The 18,139-nt window shown below is 39.9% G+C and overlaps 1 protein-coding gene and 1 pseudogene across 1 annotated transcript; both read right to left on the bottom strand.

Moving 5' to 3' along the window:
- Positions 1-2,788: 2,788 nt before the first annotated feature.
- LOC146480163 (uncharacterized) lies at positions 2,789-4,218 on the bottom strand (annotated as a pseudogene).
- Positions 4,219-11,673: 7,455 nt separating this feature from the next.
- Positions 11,674-15,614, bottom strand: LOC146480164 (uncharacterized). The gene is made up of 2 exons (XM_085110046.1): positions 15,499-15,614; positions 11,674-12,359 (listed from the first exon to the last, which is right to left on the bottom strand). The coding sequence occupies exons 1-2, from the start codon at positions 15,601-15,603 to the stop codon at positions 11,715-11,717; spliced, it is 750 nt and encodes a 249-aa protein (XP_084966172.1). The 5' UTR covers positions 15,604-15,614; the 3' UTR covers positions 11,674-11,714.
- Positions 15,615-18,139: the final 2,525 nt, after the last annotated feature.

The raw sequence follows: 18,139 nt of genomic DNA on the forward strand, positions 1-18,139 counted from the left end.
TATTCATTTTAGGAAAACAAAACCTGCCAAAAGGGTTTAAAATAAAAAGCGTAATAAAACTATAAATGCAAAAATCTATTTTACCTGTCTGCGAACCTTTAGAAGCAAAAGTGATCTCTCTGGTAAGAAGACTAGAGAAATTCTGTGGAGAATGCGTGAACATTCACTACTGATAAGTACTTTCTTGTGGTATACAGCTTATTCTGTTATGAGACCGAAGCGTCCAATTTAAATCCTGCTGGATTACAGTATGTTATGATAACAGTGACTATTCAAATGAGTACTGCAAGGACCGTTCCTGGGTACGGTTTTCCTGCCGAAGTCTCCGTTGGCAGAGAGTCACAAAGAAAACGGGGGAAACATAATCATACGGAGATCAGGGCAGGTTCACCTTTCCCCTCCCCACCACGCGACACCCGGCAGAACTGACAACAAGCTTATTGTTCTCATCTGTAAATTAAAACCAAAATCTTTTGAACCAAGGGCCATGTGACCTTCCTATCCAACTTTTTCTAATCACTTTTAAGAAGAAAACGATTAAGAATATTGGGCTCGAGTATTCGAGGGTACAATGGTGTTTTGGGTGATGGAAGAAGATGTTTTGCTGCAAGTTTCCTCATGCTATTTGACTCTCTAGTTTTACTTACTCGAACGCGAAGCGACTGACACAAAGATTTTTATTATAACCGAACGACGGTTAAAATCAACTGAACTTGAATAATAATTAATGACTTAAATATCCCTAGCGGTTCACACATTCTGCACGCATTCATAGCTTAATTATTCCAAGTGGTTCGCACATTCTGCACGCATCTAGTATTACAACATCCCCCTTTCTTCATAAAAAAAAGAAAATCAACTGAAAGTTCCTAAAAGTTTTTGTTTTAGTGTCCCTTTAGCTACACTTCTTCGATCAGTATTTTTGGTGGTCTAACAGTTCGTTGTGGTCTAGAGACTACAATGCTGGGATGGGCGTGGTATTGCGCACACTGCGTCGGCAATGTCTGGCTGACGGTTTTCGTCGGTGGTGATACTGGCGCAACTGATTCTTCTAGAAGGGCAGGTTTCCCTATTAGCTCTTCTGATTGGTCGACGGTTTCTGAAAAAGTATAGATTCGGTCTGCACTTGATAACGTCTGGGTGACCTGTCAGTGGGTTGCTGAATCACTGTGGCTTTCCGCCAGACTGGCTTATTAGGATCCAGTTGCACGCGTACATTCTGGTATTGCCTTAGATCCTGAAGCCGCTTGGCCTTCTGATTGTAGTAATCCGCTTGGGTCTGTTTCTGTGCTATCTGCGCTTCTCTGCTCTTCTCCAGATTAGGATGTAGATATTGATGAATGGGCAGTAGTGCTCTATACTTGCGCTGGGTGAGCAGATCTGCTGGACTTAGTTGACCCGGTCTGATTGGTGTGGATCTGTAGATCAGCATTGCAGAATTAGATCGTATCTGCAGTGGTGGCAATTCTGGTTCTGTCCAGGCGATTGTCTGTTGCTGGAATGGCGTTAGTAATGTGATGCACCGGAATTGCATCATCTGCTTTACATCCTGAGGTCACACTTTACACGCTTTATTAAAACAGCCAGTTCCTGGAATGAGTGGTTCTGGACTGAGGGGATCGACTCAACTCAGTGCATCTGCTATTGAGTTGTCCTTTCCCCTGATGTACTCTAACTGAACCTCGTATCTTGCAAGTCTCAAGAGGAGCCTTTGAAGTCTTGGGCTTGCTGTGGCAATTCACTTTTTCCAAATCGTCTCCAGTGGTTTGTGATCTGTTTGAACTCGAACTGGTTCACCATAGACATAGTTGTGCAGTCTCTCTATGGCGAATACCAGTCCTAACAGTTTCCTCTGAATGTTAGAATAGTGCTCCTCAGCAGGAGTGAGTGTTCGAGATACGTAGATCACTGTTCTACCTTCTTGTAGCAACACGGCACCCAGTTCTTTCACCGAGGCATCCGTCTGAATAACATGATTACAGTTAAGGTTGAAATATGCGAGTACTGGAGTCTTGGTGAGCTCTTCTTTGATCGCGTCGAATGCATCTTGATGGGTGGAGTCTCAAGACCATTCCACATATTCTTTTAGTTGTGGCTTGAGCAGCTCGGAGAGTTTCATTAGCTGGACTGAATAGCGCTTCAGACAATTAACCATGCCTTGGAAACCCTGAAGACCCTTCTTGTCTTTTGGTGCACTCGTCTGCTTTATGGCCTCTACTTTTCTGTCATCAATCTTCATTCCTTCCGGTGTCAGCGTGTGTCCAAAAAAATTCAAATTTGGTGCTCTTAAACTAAAGTTTCTTTGAAGTGAACTTTATGCCATTCATCCTACGTTCACATCGTGATCCTTACAATCTACACCCCTTGTTAGGACGTCATCAACACAACCGGTGATTCCTTTTACTCCTTGTAGGGCGGAATTTAGTCTTTCTTGGAAGACGTCTGAGATGACTTCCAGACCAAAAGGAAGTCTGAGCCACTTGTATATCCCCAAGGGGTATTGAAGGTTGTTAAAAGTGAGCTCTCGGAATCCAATTCCACCATCCCATAGCCTGACTTGGCGTCAACGACTATAAAATACCTTTAGTCATGGAGTTCAGCACTGACTTCGTCAATCGTCTTGGAGTAGTAATGGTTCCTCTTGATACTCGTATTGAGGTCTTTTGTATCTAGACAGAGTCGAATCGATCCATCTGGTTTAGCAACAGGTGCAATGCTATTGATCCAGTCCGTGTGCCCCGCAACTGGTTCGGTAATGCCTAAGCTGCATAATATTTCTAGCCCATCTTTATCGGCCTCTTTCTTTTTTTCCGGCACTGCCCTGGGTAGGTGTTGTACGGATTGAGCATCAGGTTTGAGTTCAATGTGGTATTTCCCTCCTGGCAGTTTACCAATGCCTTCGAACACATCTTTAAATTCTGACAACACGTACTCCTTTGTTATAGGTAAACAGTGTCTCTTTCCATTAAGAATAACTGCATCATTCATTATTTCACATGTGGGCGTTTTAACGTCATCTATGTTTGGACGTAAAGCATTCACACTCATATGGATTTGTAGAACGCGGGTTAAGGCGGGTGGTGTTACCACTGGGAAGTCAATGTAACCAACTTGTTGCGCTGTTGTTCTACCTAGGATAAGATATCCTCGAGTGTCGGTCACCTGACAGGTTGCCATCTGTGGCTGCTTGTTGCTGGTATGGATGGTAATTATACACGCTCCAAAATTTGCTATCGGAGATTCTCCGTATCCGAAGATTTGCACTGGAGTAGGCATCATCTCCTTATCTCCAAACAGCGATTTGTACGTGTATAAAGGCATTACGTTGTATCCCGCACCTGTGTCGATTTCACACTCAACTTGGTGAATGGGTCCTTCACTTGTTGCACTCAACCAAAGTGGTTTGATATGCTTACTTGAAGTGTCATTTATACTCTTAACATGATACATCTGAATATGGTGAAATAATGCTGGCTGACTTGAGTACTGTTGGGGCGGTTCAAGTGGCGTGTAGTAGCCTGAATATGGGTTGAATACGTCCATTGGTTGTGTCTCCAAGCCATGTACTTGAGTTTGTTTGAACTTTTTGTTCTTGCCTGGTTTTGCTAGCTTGCTTTTGCAACACTTCTGGTAGTGCCCTTTTTACTACAGTTGTGACACCTTACATCCTTGGCTGGACACTTAGACTTTGGATGAGCTGGCCTTGCTCCGCAATAATAACAATCTTGCCTCTTCATTCCATCCTTGTCTTGGGAAGTGTCATCTTTGTCGTGTCCCTTTCTTGATTTTCCATCTTCTCGGTGCTTTTCCTGTAGCTTGTGAACCTGAGTTGACCCTTGTTATATGACCGTGGCTGCTGTCGATGCTGTGCTGAGAGTCTGCATATTCGATCTTTGACAATCGCTATTGTAGAGGTCGGTGGCAATCTCGATGACCCTGTCTGATGTAAGTATATCTTGGTTCTCTTCCAAACACTTCTGACACACCATTAGATGTTTGAGTCCAAGGAAAATTGCATTCCTGAGAGCCATGTCTTTGGCATCCTCTAGCCATCCACATGCGTCGGTAATTTGTCGGTAAGGCTGTTTTGTTTTGGTCCTGACACCATGTTTCCTCATGCGATTTGACTCCCTAGTTTTACTTACTCGAACGCGAAGCGACTGACAAAAAGACTTTTATTATAACCGAACGACGGTTAAACTCAAATGAACTTGAATAATAATTAATGGCTTAAATATCTCTAGCGGCTCACACATTCTGCACGCACTGCTGCAAGGTGACTGTAAATACGATAATACGCATCATCATCATCTCCCAGTGTAGGCTTGGTAGCTCAATTGGTAGAGCACTACACCGGCATCGCAGAGGTCATGGGTTCGAATCCCGTTCAAGCCTGAATTTTTTCAGGCTTTCTTTTCACAACTGCTTAAAATGCGTATATAACTGCAATGATCATTCACTTACTTATATTGGTGTGCGTTTGAAATTTAGCACTCTTAAGCCCTGTCTACACTGACGAGCAATTTTTATGTGGCAACCGTTTGTGGCAATTTTTATTTGCCCGTGTAGATGGCTCGACAAATATTTGTTGTTAATTTGCGTCAGTACTAATTTTGCACAGCGGAGATGACCATGGAAAGGCAAAAAGCAAGATGGCGCCATGCTGGATGCGCAAATGTTAGGGACTGGAGGGACTGGGTTCTACAGATGACGTTGAAAAAATTGTCACATTTTATGTGGCGTCTCGTCTACATGGACAATTTTTTTGTGTGGCAATATTTATTTGCCACAAGAAAACTAACACGCCAGCTTTTCAGCGAATGCAGTTGTCACATAAACATTGGTCATTTGTCATCATCTACAAGGGCAAATAAAAATTGCCACATAAAAATTGCCATATAAAAATTGCTCGTGTAGACGGGGCTTTATAGAGAGGAATTTTCCTTTTGGTTTGTTTATAATATTTGGGATATGGATATCGATTTCAGGGAAGAGAGCATTGTGATCAGACATGCCTGGAAATGTCTCAGCTCTGTTTAATAGAGACGAATTATTAACAAATATGAGGAGGAGCGTGTTATCCCCTCTATGTATGTCCTTCAACTGTATGAGAAGACCATGCTCAACTCAGCTTGTGTTGACGTAAGGTTGAGCCGTTTGCTCATTAGGAAGTGTCTTAAATACTTGCCGGCTGCTGTGTATTTCTTGATAGGAAAAAAAAAAAGGAACTTGTGACGATAATTTCTGGCCGAAGAAATACAGAGAAATTTCTCTTTTGGCTTCTCCTCGGGATAAGCAGCTTTATGTTTTCGGCATACGTTCGCAACGTTTTCCCATCGGCCCTTTATCTTTCCTGTGAAAATGCGGCAAACGAACAGGGTCTTTGTGTTTGCAAAACGTTTTCTTCTGAAAGACTCCTGGTGCGAATGATATCTGTGCATCTTCGCACGTTTCATCTCAGGCGACTCGCTCCTGTTTTCTCGTGTTGTTTGTCCACATCTTTCCCTTTGTCAGTCAGCTCTTTAACTTCACAGGAGTCTTTAGATAGCCAGATTTTTGTACACGCAACGAAACACTCGACAGTTCGACGGTCTCAGTTCAACTGAAGTTATTGCATCGGCCAATCTTCATAAAAATGGTATAGCTGTTATTTTACAAGGTGTAAACGTTTGGCCTTGGCAAAAGAAATTCGCTGGAATGTTCCTTTAGTTTAGAAATTCGCACGAAGTATTACGCTTTCGACTGGACTGTACGGAATGAATTGTCTCACACAATATTTGCGATTTAACGGTAATCTAAGGGTTTCTTTAGAGAATTTGAAGGCTCGCTAAAGAAATTTGACAGAATGGTAAAAATATCCATTCACATTCCTGCATGATTATAAAGAAGTATGTGAAAACATTTTACATTTAGCAAATATAATATTTCTACTATGTTTCATACCTGCAAGTTCTTTTTTTTTTTGTAAATAAAAGCGAAGTCCTTTCTTCAATTAATATAACGTAGCAAGAAAAGCGGCTCAAATTCGCTAACAATAGCTATTGTTATAATTGATCGTTTTTGACCGTGTATGGTATTGCTATTCACGCGGGAGACTTGAATCTTCGGCGAGACCGAAGTAAGGAGCAATTTGCACCATGGGGGAGGGACAGTTATAATTGGCACGACGAAACCAAGAGCGCTGGGGTGAGGGTTAGTTAGAGACAAGGCAAATATAAAAATGGTTCTCTTGTTATAAAATTTGCCTTAAATGCAGTAAGTAAGACAACTGTTATAATAAACAAGAAATTTAACTTACCGCAATACTGAAATGATGAAAGTAATTACTGTGCACGAACTTATCCGAGTTGTTGTACTTGTCCCATGGCAGCAGCTCACACAAAAGTTTTCCCTTGATATCCCGGAAGGCAGCCAAGTTGTAGGAAAAGCACGGAGCGGTTTCCAAACAGGCCAGCGCGCAGACAGAACTCTGCTCAACGAGACTTTCTCCAAGAATATTTATATTCAGATAGGATAATTTGTGCGCCTTAAAATTGGCATAACCTACAGGACGGCTAAGACCTTTGCGGCTGATCCCTGTCTTAGCCACAATCTCTAAAATAAGAGAATATAATTGTTTTTAGAAAAAATTAAAGGTGGCGAAACACTGGGACAAAATAACTTAACCATTAATAGTGCAAGAACCATCCGTTTTATCGGATGAAACGTGGAGAAAAGACGTCTACCTTTAGTAGCGTGAGCAACTGAATATGAGGAGACGACTGCCAGCGCAAAGAGCAAAGTTATCAGAAGGACTGAAACTTTCTCCATCTTCTACTTCAGTTTCCAAGCTATAGGCTGTATCTGAGTTGCTTCACAAAGATCGTAGATGTTTGCCGAAAGCACCTGCCGAATGTGGTAATATATGAAATGCGTTGTTTTGTTTGTTTCACAGCTGAATACAATGCGATCGGTTAATTAGTTGTCATTCATATCAGGGCGGCATAAATTGCGCCCGAAGGCGCCCTAAACGACACGTTTTGCGAGTTTCTTATTTTCAATACAGTATCTGAAAGCTAGAGAAATGCGGTGTATACTATCTGCTAACGTACTTCAGTGTCGCATCTACGCAAAATCAAAACAGTGCTTGGGAGCTTTTCGTTGTTCGTTGTCTATAAAACACGAAATATTAAATAAGTTATAACAAGTAGTATTGAAGTTGGGGGCAGGAGATCATTTTTATAAAAGTTAATACATACACGCCAACTTGTATCGTAGCTCTCCATATGAAGGGGAAGTTAGATAGATAGATAGATAGATAGATAGATAGATAGATAGATAGATAGATAGATAGATAGATATATACTTTATAAGGCACAAAATTCATAAAGCTAACACTTATTTACAATTAAGTTGTGCGTTTGAAGTTAATTTATGCAAATTAAAAATATCACAACTTAAAATGGTAACACTAATCACAGACAGGTAATAAAACATTATAATACATAACAGGTTACAATAAATAAAATATCACTGACACGCGTGGGGCCAATAATTGGTAGAAAAAGACCTAAGTGAACTAGGTTTTTTTGTAGTAGTATTTACACTGTTGTACAATTTAGCATTTGAATAGGTAAAATACCTGTAGCCAGAGTTTGAAGTTTTTTTGCCATGTGAAGATTGTTGTACCTAACCCTACACCATAGACAAAATAATAAAATCAGATAGTGCGTTTAATTGGCGCACCTCACGCGGTCTGGTGTAACATAAAAAGCGCTAATACAGCAACTCAACCTTAATTTATTCATCTAGCCCTAGTTGTTCAAAGAGCGGATAATTTTATCCACTGGATAGGTCGCTACCCGGCAGATGAAATGTGTGCAAGATTTTCCCGATAGCCCTATAATTTGTGGATAGAGTAGAAGCACATGTCAAATTTAAGTATGGGCTTGTGTAGGAAACTTGCCAAAAGCTTTAGTTGGAGTACATTTGCACCGCTGGATAGTGAGTTATTCAGTGGGTAAAGTTATCCGCTCTTTGATCAACTGGCTCCAGAACGGCGGGTGACACGCCTCACACCGTCTGGTGTAACATAAATACCATAATACAGCAACTCAGCCCTTAGTCTTTATCCATTAGAACGGCGGGTGACACACCTCACACCGTCTGGCGTAACATAAATACCCTAATACAGCCGAACTTAGCCCTTAATCTTCATCCATTAGAACGGCGGGTGACAAACCTCACACGATCCGCTGTAACTTAAAAAAACCCTAATGCGGCAGGTGACACGCTTCATACGGTCTTGTGTAACATAAATAACTCTAACACAGCAACTCAGCACTTAATTTTTATTCATCAGAATGGCGGGTGACAAACCTCACACAATCCACTGTAACTTAAAAAAACAAAAAAAAAAAACAAAACAAAACAAAACAACAACGACAACAACAAAAACACTAATGCGGCGGGTGACAAGCGTCATATGCTCTGGTGTAACATAAAAGAACCCTGATACAGAAGCTAAACCCTTACTAAAGTTAAATTTAATTTCCAGCTAAAGCATGCTAACAGATCAATCTGTATTAGCTTACATAGATGTGATTTGAAACTGAGGCCACAAAACGTTCTGGGGAAACAGAAAACGGTATTTTAAGTATTTTGGCTAAGTGTTCTTGTCCCTGGACCGACGAACTGAACTCCCAGGATCCCTGCCTAGGGCGATTAAACCAAAGGCTGTTTTTCGTCGGTTTTCGCTGCAATCCTGCATGATTGAAAGCTTTCCTTAAAATTGCCAAAAACATCACTCGCATCATAAGTGAATCTCTTATGAAACTTCTCCGGCAGGAAAGTTTGTCAAAAGCGAGTTTTATTCATAACATTGTCCTTTATCGGTGTATATTTAAATTCTCCTATTGTTTCTTGCTATTGTTTTTTTTTTCATATATTTTTCTCTCTCCTACGTAATAATTGTAAATAAAGTAAAGTTAAAAAACTTAAATAGCATTGTAAGTTATGTTAACAGCGTATTGTAAATAGACCAATGTTCTGTAACTGTTATTAAGTATTTGTGTCTTAGTCGTATTAGTGCCCCATCGTAAGTAATGTTTATTGTTGGAGCCCAGTATAGTATTGTAAGTAAGATGTTAAATTTTTGTATTGTTGTGTTAGTAATTGTTTTGCAATAAAAAACATATTTTCGTCAGAAAAACAACAAAAACAACAACATGACTTTTCGAAATGACGGCTAAAAGATCGCCTTGTGTGCACTTGTCAAGCAACGAAACTCGGTTGCGATTCTCACTTGAGATCAAATTCGTCCCGATCGGCATATAAAATCGCCAAGTGTGTCGCTGGTGTTAAGTCTGACAATCCAAATACCAGCTCGGCTAAATCTTGGTGCCTTTTGATTTTTTTGCGACTGATTTGCTATTGCGTAATATAAAATTTTGGAAAATTCAAAAAGTGCAAGACTGAACGAGGATCGGTTCAACGTATCCACAGAATTAATAATAATAATAATAATAATAATAATAATAATAATAATAATAATAATAATAATAATAATAATAATAATAATAATAACAACAACAATAATAATAATAATAATAATAATAATAATAATAATAATAATAATAATAATAACGATAACTTATAAAACGCCCTATCCAAAAGCTATAAGGCGCTTTATAATGAAGGGTTAAAATCCTATAACGAAAATATGGCAAGGTATAACAAAAATGATTCACTAACATAACGCTTAAAAAGTTAAGTTTTTAGACTAGGCTTAAAAGAAACAACATTAGAACTACATTTAATACTCTCTGGAAGAGTGTTCCATAGTCTGGAAGCGCAGACTGAGAAAGCACGACCACCATAAGATTTGAGCCTCGACCGTGGGATCGCTAACAGGTTCCTTTCAGAAGAGCGTTAGTTCCGTGTAGGCTTATACATCTCCAGCAAATCACTAATATAACTAGGACATAAATTATTTACAGCTTTGAAGGTCAAAAGTCAAATCTTAAAAACAATTCTTTGCTCAACAGGAGGCCAGTGAACTTCTTTAAATAAAGGAGTAATGTGGTCATATTTATGGTTACAAAAGAACAGCCGTAACGCAGAGTTCTGAACTAATTGAAGTCTGTTAACTAAGTATTTGGGAAGGCCATACAAGAGAGAGTTACAAAAGTCTAATCTACACGTTATGAGTTCGTGAAACAACGTTTTAGTGCAACAAATTGATCGAAACTTTCTATTTTGAGAAATAGTGCGAATGTGAAAAAAAAATGCAGATTTACAAATAGACGCAACATGGCGATTCATATGTAGCTTGTGGTCAAATATTACGCCTATTTTCCTGGCAGTCTGTGAGGGTTGAATAATAGAACCATCAACCGCTGTGAAACAAAGAATCTGAGAAGTAGGTGTACTTTGCGGTACAAAGACCAAAAGTTCTGTCTTTTTACTATTAAGTTTAAGTTTATTCAAGGACATCCAAGCTGTAACATCCTGTAGACAGGCTTCAATTCTTGACACAGTGACAGATGAAACGAAGTCAAAAGAAAAATAAACTTGAGAGTCGTCAGCATAATAATGGAAGTTCATATCATGTCTTCTAATAACATCGCCAAGAGGCGACGTATACAGTAGATACAAAATAGGACCAAGCACGGAAACTTGAGGAACTCCATACATGAGACCGGGAGTAACACGATCGATTTGTTCAAAGAAATTGACTTCAGTCAGCAAGATAAGACTTAAATCAAGATTAAAACCGCGAGCACCAGTCTCAGCCCATGTGAGATTACCCAAGTCTGTTTCTCCTCGTCGTCCTTCTAAACGAAGTCTCATACGCTCCTGTTACACCAATCCGAGGATCACCTAAAACAGCAGAGGAGACAACTTAAAAGTGTCGTTACTTTTAAGTGTGGAGATGAAGCTGAATGGTGTAAGGCACTCGCTTAACTCAGCAGAGAGACACCAGGAATCTTTGGGGTAGCTCTTTTTCATTCTTAAAGGACTGGTTCTTCACAACAAAAACTCGACGACTATTCTGTTCCATTCTACGTGTACTTTACAAGTAAACTAAGACTTTTCTACTCAATTCTATATCTACTCTACATCTTTAATACAAGTATCACTCAAATCACGCCTTATTTTATAGTGTGGTGTAAACATGTTTTCGACTGTAATTCAACCAAGGCCAGATGGTTCCAACCAGAGATAAGAATTGGTTTTGTCCAAATACTCTAACAGGAGAGAACAACACAACTGTTCTGAGAAAATATGTAGAAATGGAAACCAATCAGGCTGATAAAATCCTTAAATTTTATGCTTTGGCTTCAACGTGGCCTTCGAGGAGGTCCATGCTAAGGTTAGGCAAACCTGTAAACAACACAGCTGTTAACTTTAATCTTTTAACTACAGGAAAATGTCAAATAATCTGGAAAATATCCATCAAAGCTATCGAAAGGAAATAACAACTGTATTCTAAAATTAAAGTCGGAAACACACCCTTACATTCGCTTTACATCAATGGGCACTGTTTATCGTGATACACAGTCTGTTTCATTCTAACTTGATGTTCTTAGATAAAATACTTAAGTTTGACAATCCAAATAACAGTACAGCCAAATTGTGGTGCTTTTTGATTTGTTTGTCGGTTAAGTATTGTGTTATATAAAATTTCGGATTCCAAAAATGGACAGACTGGACAAGGATCGGACCAGGATAACTTAACGTATCCATAGGTTTAAACCGTAAGCACCCGTTAGTTCGCCAAATGCGGTGTCACCAAAGTCATTTTCTCCTCGTCCTTCATCTCTAAACGAAGGCCTGTACGCCGCTGTTACACCAATCCCGTGATCACCACGTGAACAAGTATCTCCTCCACCGCCAATCATGATCAAAGAGCCATCCCACCCGCCGTCACACCAAAAACCAATGTAATTGGCAGTTTGGAAATCTCCATTGCATTTTGCTTCTGAGAAACCTGCAGTTGTTTCATACCGTCCGCCATATTGGACCGGGCAGGTTCCCTTACATGCACAACATCCGTGCCAACCGGTATTCCGGAAGTCACCATAGCTTGTGATTTTGGATCTGAATGTTTGTCCACCCAGACAGTCACTCGTGGTCTGCAACAGAGCGGTGTGCTGAGGATCATCACTGCGCGTGATCTTCAACTCTTGGCCGCTGGTCATCCAAAGCGCTGGCGAGATCATGTCAGTGTTGTTTAATGGGTCAGTGTTGTCACCAAAAGCTTGCCTTATGTCGTACCAGAAATATCCAGTGTCGGCCATCCAGTTTAGGGTGTCATTGTTTGAGAAACGAGCGATGAGGGTCCAGCCATATTCAGCCAGTGTAATATGACAATATGCCTAATCATGATACAGAAAAGTAAATGCAATGAAATGACATAATTCTGTAGTTCTTTACGGTAATGCTTCTTGTTATATTGTTCAAATTTAATTTGATCAAGAAAAGTGTCTGTCATCGTAGTCACTTTTATAACGAAAAAAAAAATGCTAACTAAGCCCCTGACCTTAGGTTTGACCCTGTGATTAATTGATTAAATGAATCACTTTATTTCTCATGTGAAATATTAATACTTTCCGGCAAGAAGACTAGAGAAATTCTGTGGAGAAAGCGTGAACATTCACTACTGATAAGTGCTTTCTTGTGGTACAGCTTATTTTGTTGTGAAACCGAAGCGGCTAAATTAAATTCCACTGGATTAGAGTATGTCATGATCACAGTGACTATTCTAATGAATACTGCAGGGACCGTACCTGGGTAGGGTTTTCTCGCTGAAGTCTCCATTGGCAGAGGAGTCACTAGTTTGCAAATTGGCAAAAAAAAATCGAGTTGCAAGGAAAATGGGGTGAAATAAAGTATTGTTGTTGTTGGCAGGCTCACCTTTCCCGGCCCCACCAGGCGACACCCGGTAGAACTGACAGCAAGCGTATCGTTCTCGTCTGTGAATTAAAACCAAAATCTTTCGAACCAAAGGTCATGTGACCTTCCGATCAAACTTTTCCTTATCACTTTTAAGAAGAAAATGATTGCGCTTGAATATTGGAGGGTAAAATGGTGTTTTGAGTGATGCAAGATGATGTTTTGCTGCCTTTACTATAGAAGGGCCTGCCAGTGATGGTTGGGCTATTCCTCATTCTCAAGTATAAGTTTTTGGCTTTTAATCCTTACATTAGGCTTAGAGGTATCCCTATAAAGCCTAGCTAATTATCCCTTTTTTATTTACGTTTTGCAAAAATAAGCGATATAAGCAAACAATACTTCTCAAACTCATTAATAATTCATCAAGCCAAAACAAAGCAATCACTACCGTGAAGGAGGTTAAGAAATGTGATCTTAATTATCATAAAATTTTGTGAACTTTTGCTTCGAATTTCTCCAAGAATTATCAATATTTGAGAAGCGGTATTAAACTCTCGAAAGAGTGTTTCCTCCTTCCTATTTCCAAACACCTCGAAGTTGGTTTAAAAACGCGGCTGCGCCTCGTTTTTCCAACCTACTCCTCGGTGTTTGGAAATGGGAGGAAACACTCTTCCTCAGGATGTCATTTAAGTCAAGTTCAAAGTGTCAAGATCCGTTCAAATTTAAATGGATGATCTTAAAATATGTACATAAAAGACTTTATAGATTTTGGCACGAGAACGAGTACGAATAAAGTTTTGTAATAGAGAAAGAGTTCGTGCGAGTGAAGCAGTTTCATTTTGGTGAGAAAACGAGATGGGCGTCGCCATTTTTCTAAAAGCTTTTCTTCGGAAAGTCGTAGTGGCGAAATCAACTGATATATAGATTTAAGGCTGGTTTCCATATGATCGCGGATCGCAGATCGCAGATTGCAGATCGCAATAAGGTCTGCGATCGTCTGCGATCCTGCGATCGTGCTCGCAGACGATCGCAGAAGATAGAACCATGTTCTATCTAAAGGCTGGTTTCCATATGATCGCGGATCGCAGATCGCAATAATGTCTGCGATCGTCTGCGATCATATGGAAACTACTTCTGCGATCGTCTGCGATCCTGCGATCGTGATCGGAGACGATCGCAGAAGATAGAACCATGTTCTATCTCCTGCGATCGTCTGCGATCAATTGCGATTGTTTGCGATCTGCGATCTGCGATCCGCGATCATATGGAAACCAGCCTTTAGATAGAACATGGTTCTATCTTCTGCGATCACGATCGCAGGATCGCAGACGATCGCAGAAGTAGTTTCCATAAAGGCTGGTTTCCATATGATCGCGGATCGCAGATCGCAGATCGCAATAAGGTCTGCGATCGTCTGCGATAGTCTGCGATCACGATCGCAGGATCGCAGACGATCGCAGAAGTGTTTCCATATGATCGCAGACGATCGCAGACCTTATTGCGATCTGCGATCTGCGATCTGCGATCCGCGATCATATGGAAACCAGCCTTAAGATCGCAGACGATCGCAGACCTAATTGCGATCTGCGATCCGCGATCATATGGAAACCAGCCTTTAGATAGAACATGGTTCTATCTTCTGCGATCGTCCGCTTGTTCACGGTTGCCTGTGTAAATAGTCGGGGAAAAATAGCAAACAATGGATTTACCTATATAATAATAAGAAAATTAAACGGTGGCTTGAAGATACGAATTTAATTTTCACGTGTTAAAAACAATATTTTACTCAGTCGCTGCGAGGTTCTTAAAATATTATTTTTACCACTCGAAAATAAAATTCATATCTTCGCGCCGCCGTGTAATATCGATATCCTTTGTAATTTCCCGTGTAATATCTATGTATCACTAATATATATAATTTCATTGATCAGACGGTCAGGCTTACTGTTGAATTTCCGTGAAATGGTAAAATGGTCCTTCAGTTTCGTGGGCTGCAAGTTGTGATCCTCTCTGTTCTAAACGTAAACTTAATTTGTTTTTAACCCACAGAGCACCAAAGAGCTCTAGGAACTCATTTAAAAACTGTCCGTCGTTCCGGGTAAGTGTTGGTTTTTGTAGAGGGAGAAAAATCGGAGAAGCCGGAAAAAAACCCTTGGAGTCAGGGACGAGAACCAAAAACAAACTCAACCCACATATGACGTCAAAGCCGGTGGGAGGTTAGACTAGGTGGCAGGAAAGTGCTGGAATGCACATGTTCATCAACTCTATTAGAGCTAAATTGTGATTGTTTTAGTCACTTTTTGGAGCTTTAATAGTGTGCGTATTTTACCTGATCGTATGAAATGACTTCGACACATCTAAACTCGTCTAAACTTGGCAGCTCCATCAGGAGAGTGTCGAAATACTGTTTGCTTATATCGGTTATTGTTCTATTAGTATATTCCCCTCAAGATGTACTATTAATCCAGCACCGCTAAAATAATTTTCTTCATTGTCCTTCGACTGTATGCCTCCTAACCACGCTGCGTGTATATGTCTTCCAATGAAAATCTTGTTATGGTAACATTTGATTTCCTGTGAAGAAAAATAGTGAATAGAAAAAACGGTCCAAAGAAATCTTACCAAAAAAGGTGCCAATGCTTCTCCCAGCCAGTATAAACCACTGATCACCTTCCCACCTTGACGCTCTGCGATCTTCATGCATGATGCTGCTGGCATTTCGGACATATGTCCTAGTGGAGCTTCGTGGAAACAAAATTTACTCGAATTAAACTTGGAAATGAAATATTTCGTTAAATATAAGAAAAGCATAAAAGGCACAGTCTTTTAAAAGAGCCACTATGTGCGTGGAACCATTCGCAATGATATAAGGTTTTAAACTTCTACTGCCGTTATGCCCTAACGCTATTGTTATGATCTGTTTATAACTGACTCATGACGTACAACTGTTAGGGACGTTCCTGCTATTTCTGTCATTTTGTAAGAAAAATCAGTAACTATAGCCTTCCTCTTTTAGATCAAATTTCCTATTTTGAGGCCTTTAAAAGCTATATTGAGTTGGCTAATATTCTGCCTAATCCCACTAAGGTTTAAGGAAAGCACGTTTTACCCACAACACGCCATAAACAGGACCAAGAGGAACAACAAATAGGACTCTCCACGCTAAAAGATCATAGACGACTTGCATAAAACTTAACGGCGGGCGTAAATGCTATCGTCAGACGTTAAATTACTGAATGTGACTGGGCTGAAAGTCTGGCGCTAGCAGTTACGCCCGACGTTAAGTTTTATGCAACTCACCCCAGGTCGTCATTGTAACGACCGGCCAAGGCTTAGGCAATATTTTGTGAGACGACGGTCCTGACTCTACAATGAGTAGGATCACTAAGATCTCACTTCAACAGACACATATCACTCAGTTAGAGAGATCTTCAGGACGGGATGGCCACTGAGGATTATTCCACGATTACTCCACGTTTTACACAGCAGCCGCAGCAGCAGCAGCAACAGCAGCAACAACAACCATAACAACAAAACGAAAGCCCTCTAAACCCCTTATAACTGAACTAAACGTTTTATTATTATTAACTTAACTTTAGCAATTAACTTTGGCCAATGCGATAGGGATTGTGTATAATATGTCAAGTAGGTAGCGTGTACCAGGCAGATTAAGAGCTTCAATGACAGGTATCTTGTAAAAATAGACTATAATCACAACATGCTATGTAATAACTATGCTATGATGGACTAGCATCTCATCGGAGGATTTGGGAGGTGGTGTTAGTAATAATCCTGAAGTGAAAATAGTGAAGTGAAGAACAAAATCTTAAGTTTTGACTGTTATTGGAATTTTTTTTTCATCCGATTCTTAGTTCTTAGCTTTTACTGAGTGTTTTTACCATGAATTGTTGTTCATTTTTTAGTTTATAATTTTTAGTATATACTTGGCCGTGGATTACCTGTAAACTAGCTGATTAAGCTAAGCGTAAATGCCACGTTAATTAAAAGTATAGTATCGTAATCCTAGTTACTTGATGCTCGGTTTCCTGTGATGGACTTGCATACCTCACCAGGGGAAATGAAAACACTTCCAGTTGCTTCATGTTATAGAAACTGGGTTAATCGACCATGCTAAGTTCCTAAACTGTTGTTGAAACTTTAGCTGGAGCAATAGAGGTGAGTTGAAGAATGCAATTGTAAATACACTCGGACATTGAAACTCGCTAAATTGGTTTTTACATTACCTCTGTTGCCCACGGCTTTGTAGAATCTGGATTCATCCGGGACATAATCATTTGGTCTCGCTTCCTTGGTTGTGTTATTGAGCTCGCAGAGCTTTGTTGCTTTGACGAAGTTGTAGCTCAGGCATCCTTTCTCGTTGTCACAGAGGAGTTGGCATTCGCGAGGAGCTTCAACTTGCACAGTGTTAAACGTGTGACCTCTGAGTGCTTTGCCGAACACTGAGACCTCCGCGGGTTTGCATTGCTGGTCAGTGCTCCAGACGAGATGACTTGTAGATATCCGGGAGATCAAGCAAAATGCAAAAAGTGTCAGGAACATCTTTATATGAAAGCCAGAGGAATTCTAAGGCCAGAAGTTCTGAAAAGTTGGTGAAAAGTAAACTGCTATAGAAAAACGTAATTTAAGACAGTGACACTATTAGTTAAAGTTTATCACATTTTTATTTAACTGACGTTACGAAATCATATCAAACTCACGGTTAACAAAAACCTGCCTGACTCAAGGTCAGTCAAAAACACGTTAACTTTGGAACATTTCCTTTCTTAGTCAGAAACGTAGCTGTAAAATTTGATGAGGTAAATCCAATTTTCGAAACTGTTTTGAAAATTGTTTCGCAGTGTTTTGAATGAGGTTTTTGAGCTCTTGTCACGGTAAGTTTCAAACAATATGTCCGGAACTTTTTTGCACATGCTCATACGCTGTATTTTTTTTTTTGTGTCAAGAATGTCTGGATTGGATCCTGAATATAGAAATTAAGGTCGCAGAAACAACGCTTCATTTAGTTACCAACGTCGAAATTAACGCTCGCAATGAGCGAATTTTAAAATTTTCTCCTCAGAAAATTAATTAAGCTTCATTTTCATCTGTATAGTGTAATTTTTAAAACACCTTTTAAAATAAGCGTGAAAATATTTAAAGCGTAGGGCTGATTGCAAAGTTTTGTTATGACACCAATGTAATCTATTAAAATTAACGAAGAAAAGGCAAAGATTTTCAGACAACATTCGAGAAACGTCAACAA

The sequence above is a fragment of the Pavona decussata genome, unplaced genomic scaffold (genome assembly GCF_977016875.1).
Source record: "Pavona decussata unplaced genomic scaffold, jaPavDecu1.1 SCAFFOLD_55, whole genome shotgun sequence".
In the NCBI taxonomy this organism is placed as follows: domain Eukaryota; kingdom Metazoa; phylum Cnidaria; class Anthozoa; order Scleractinia; family Agariciidae; genus Pavona; species Pavona decussata.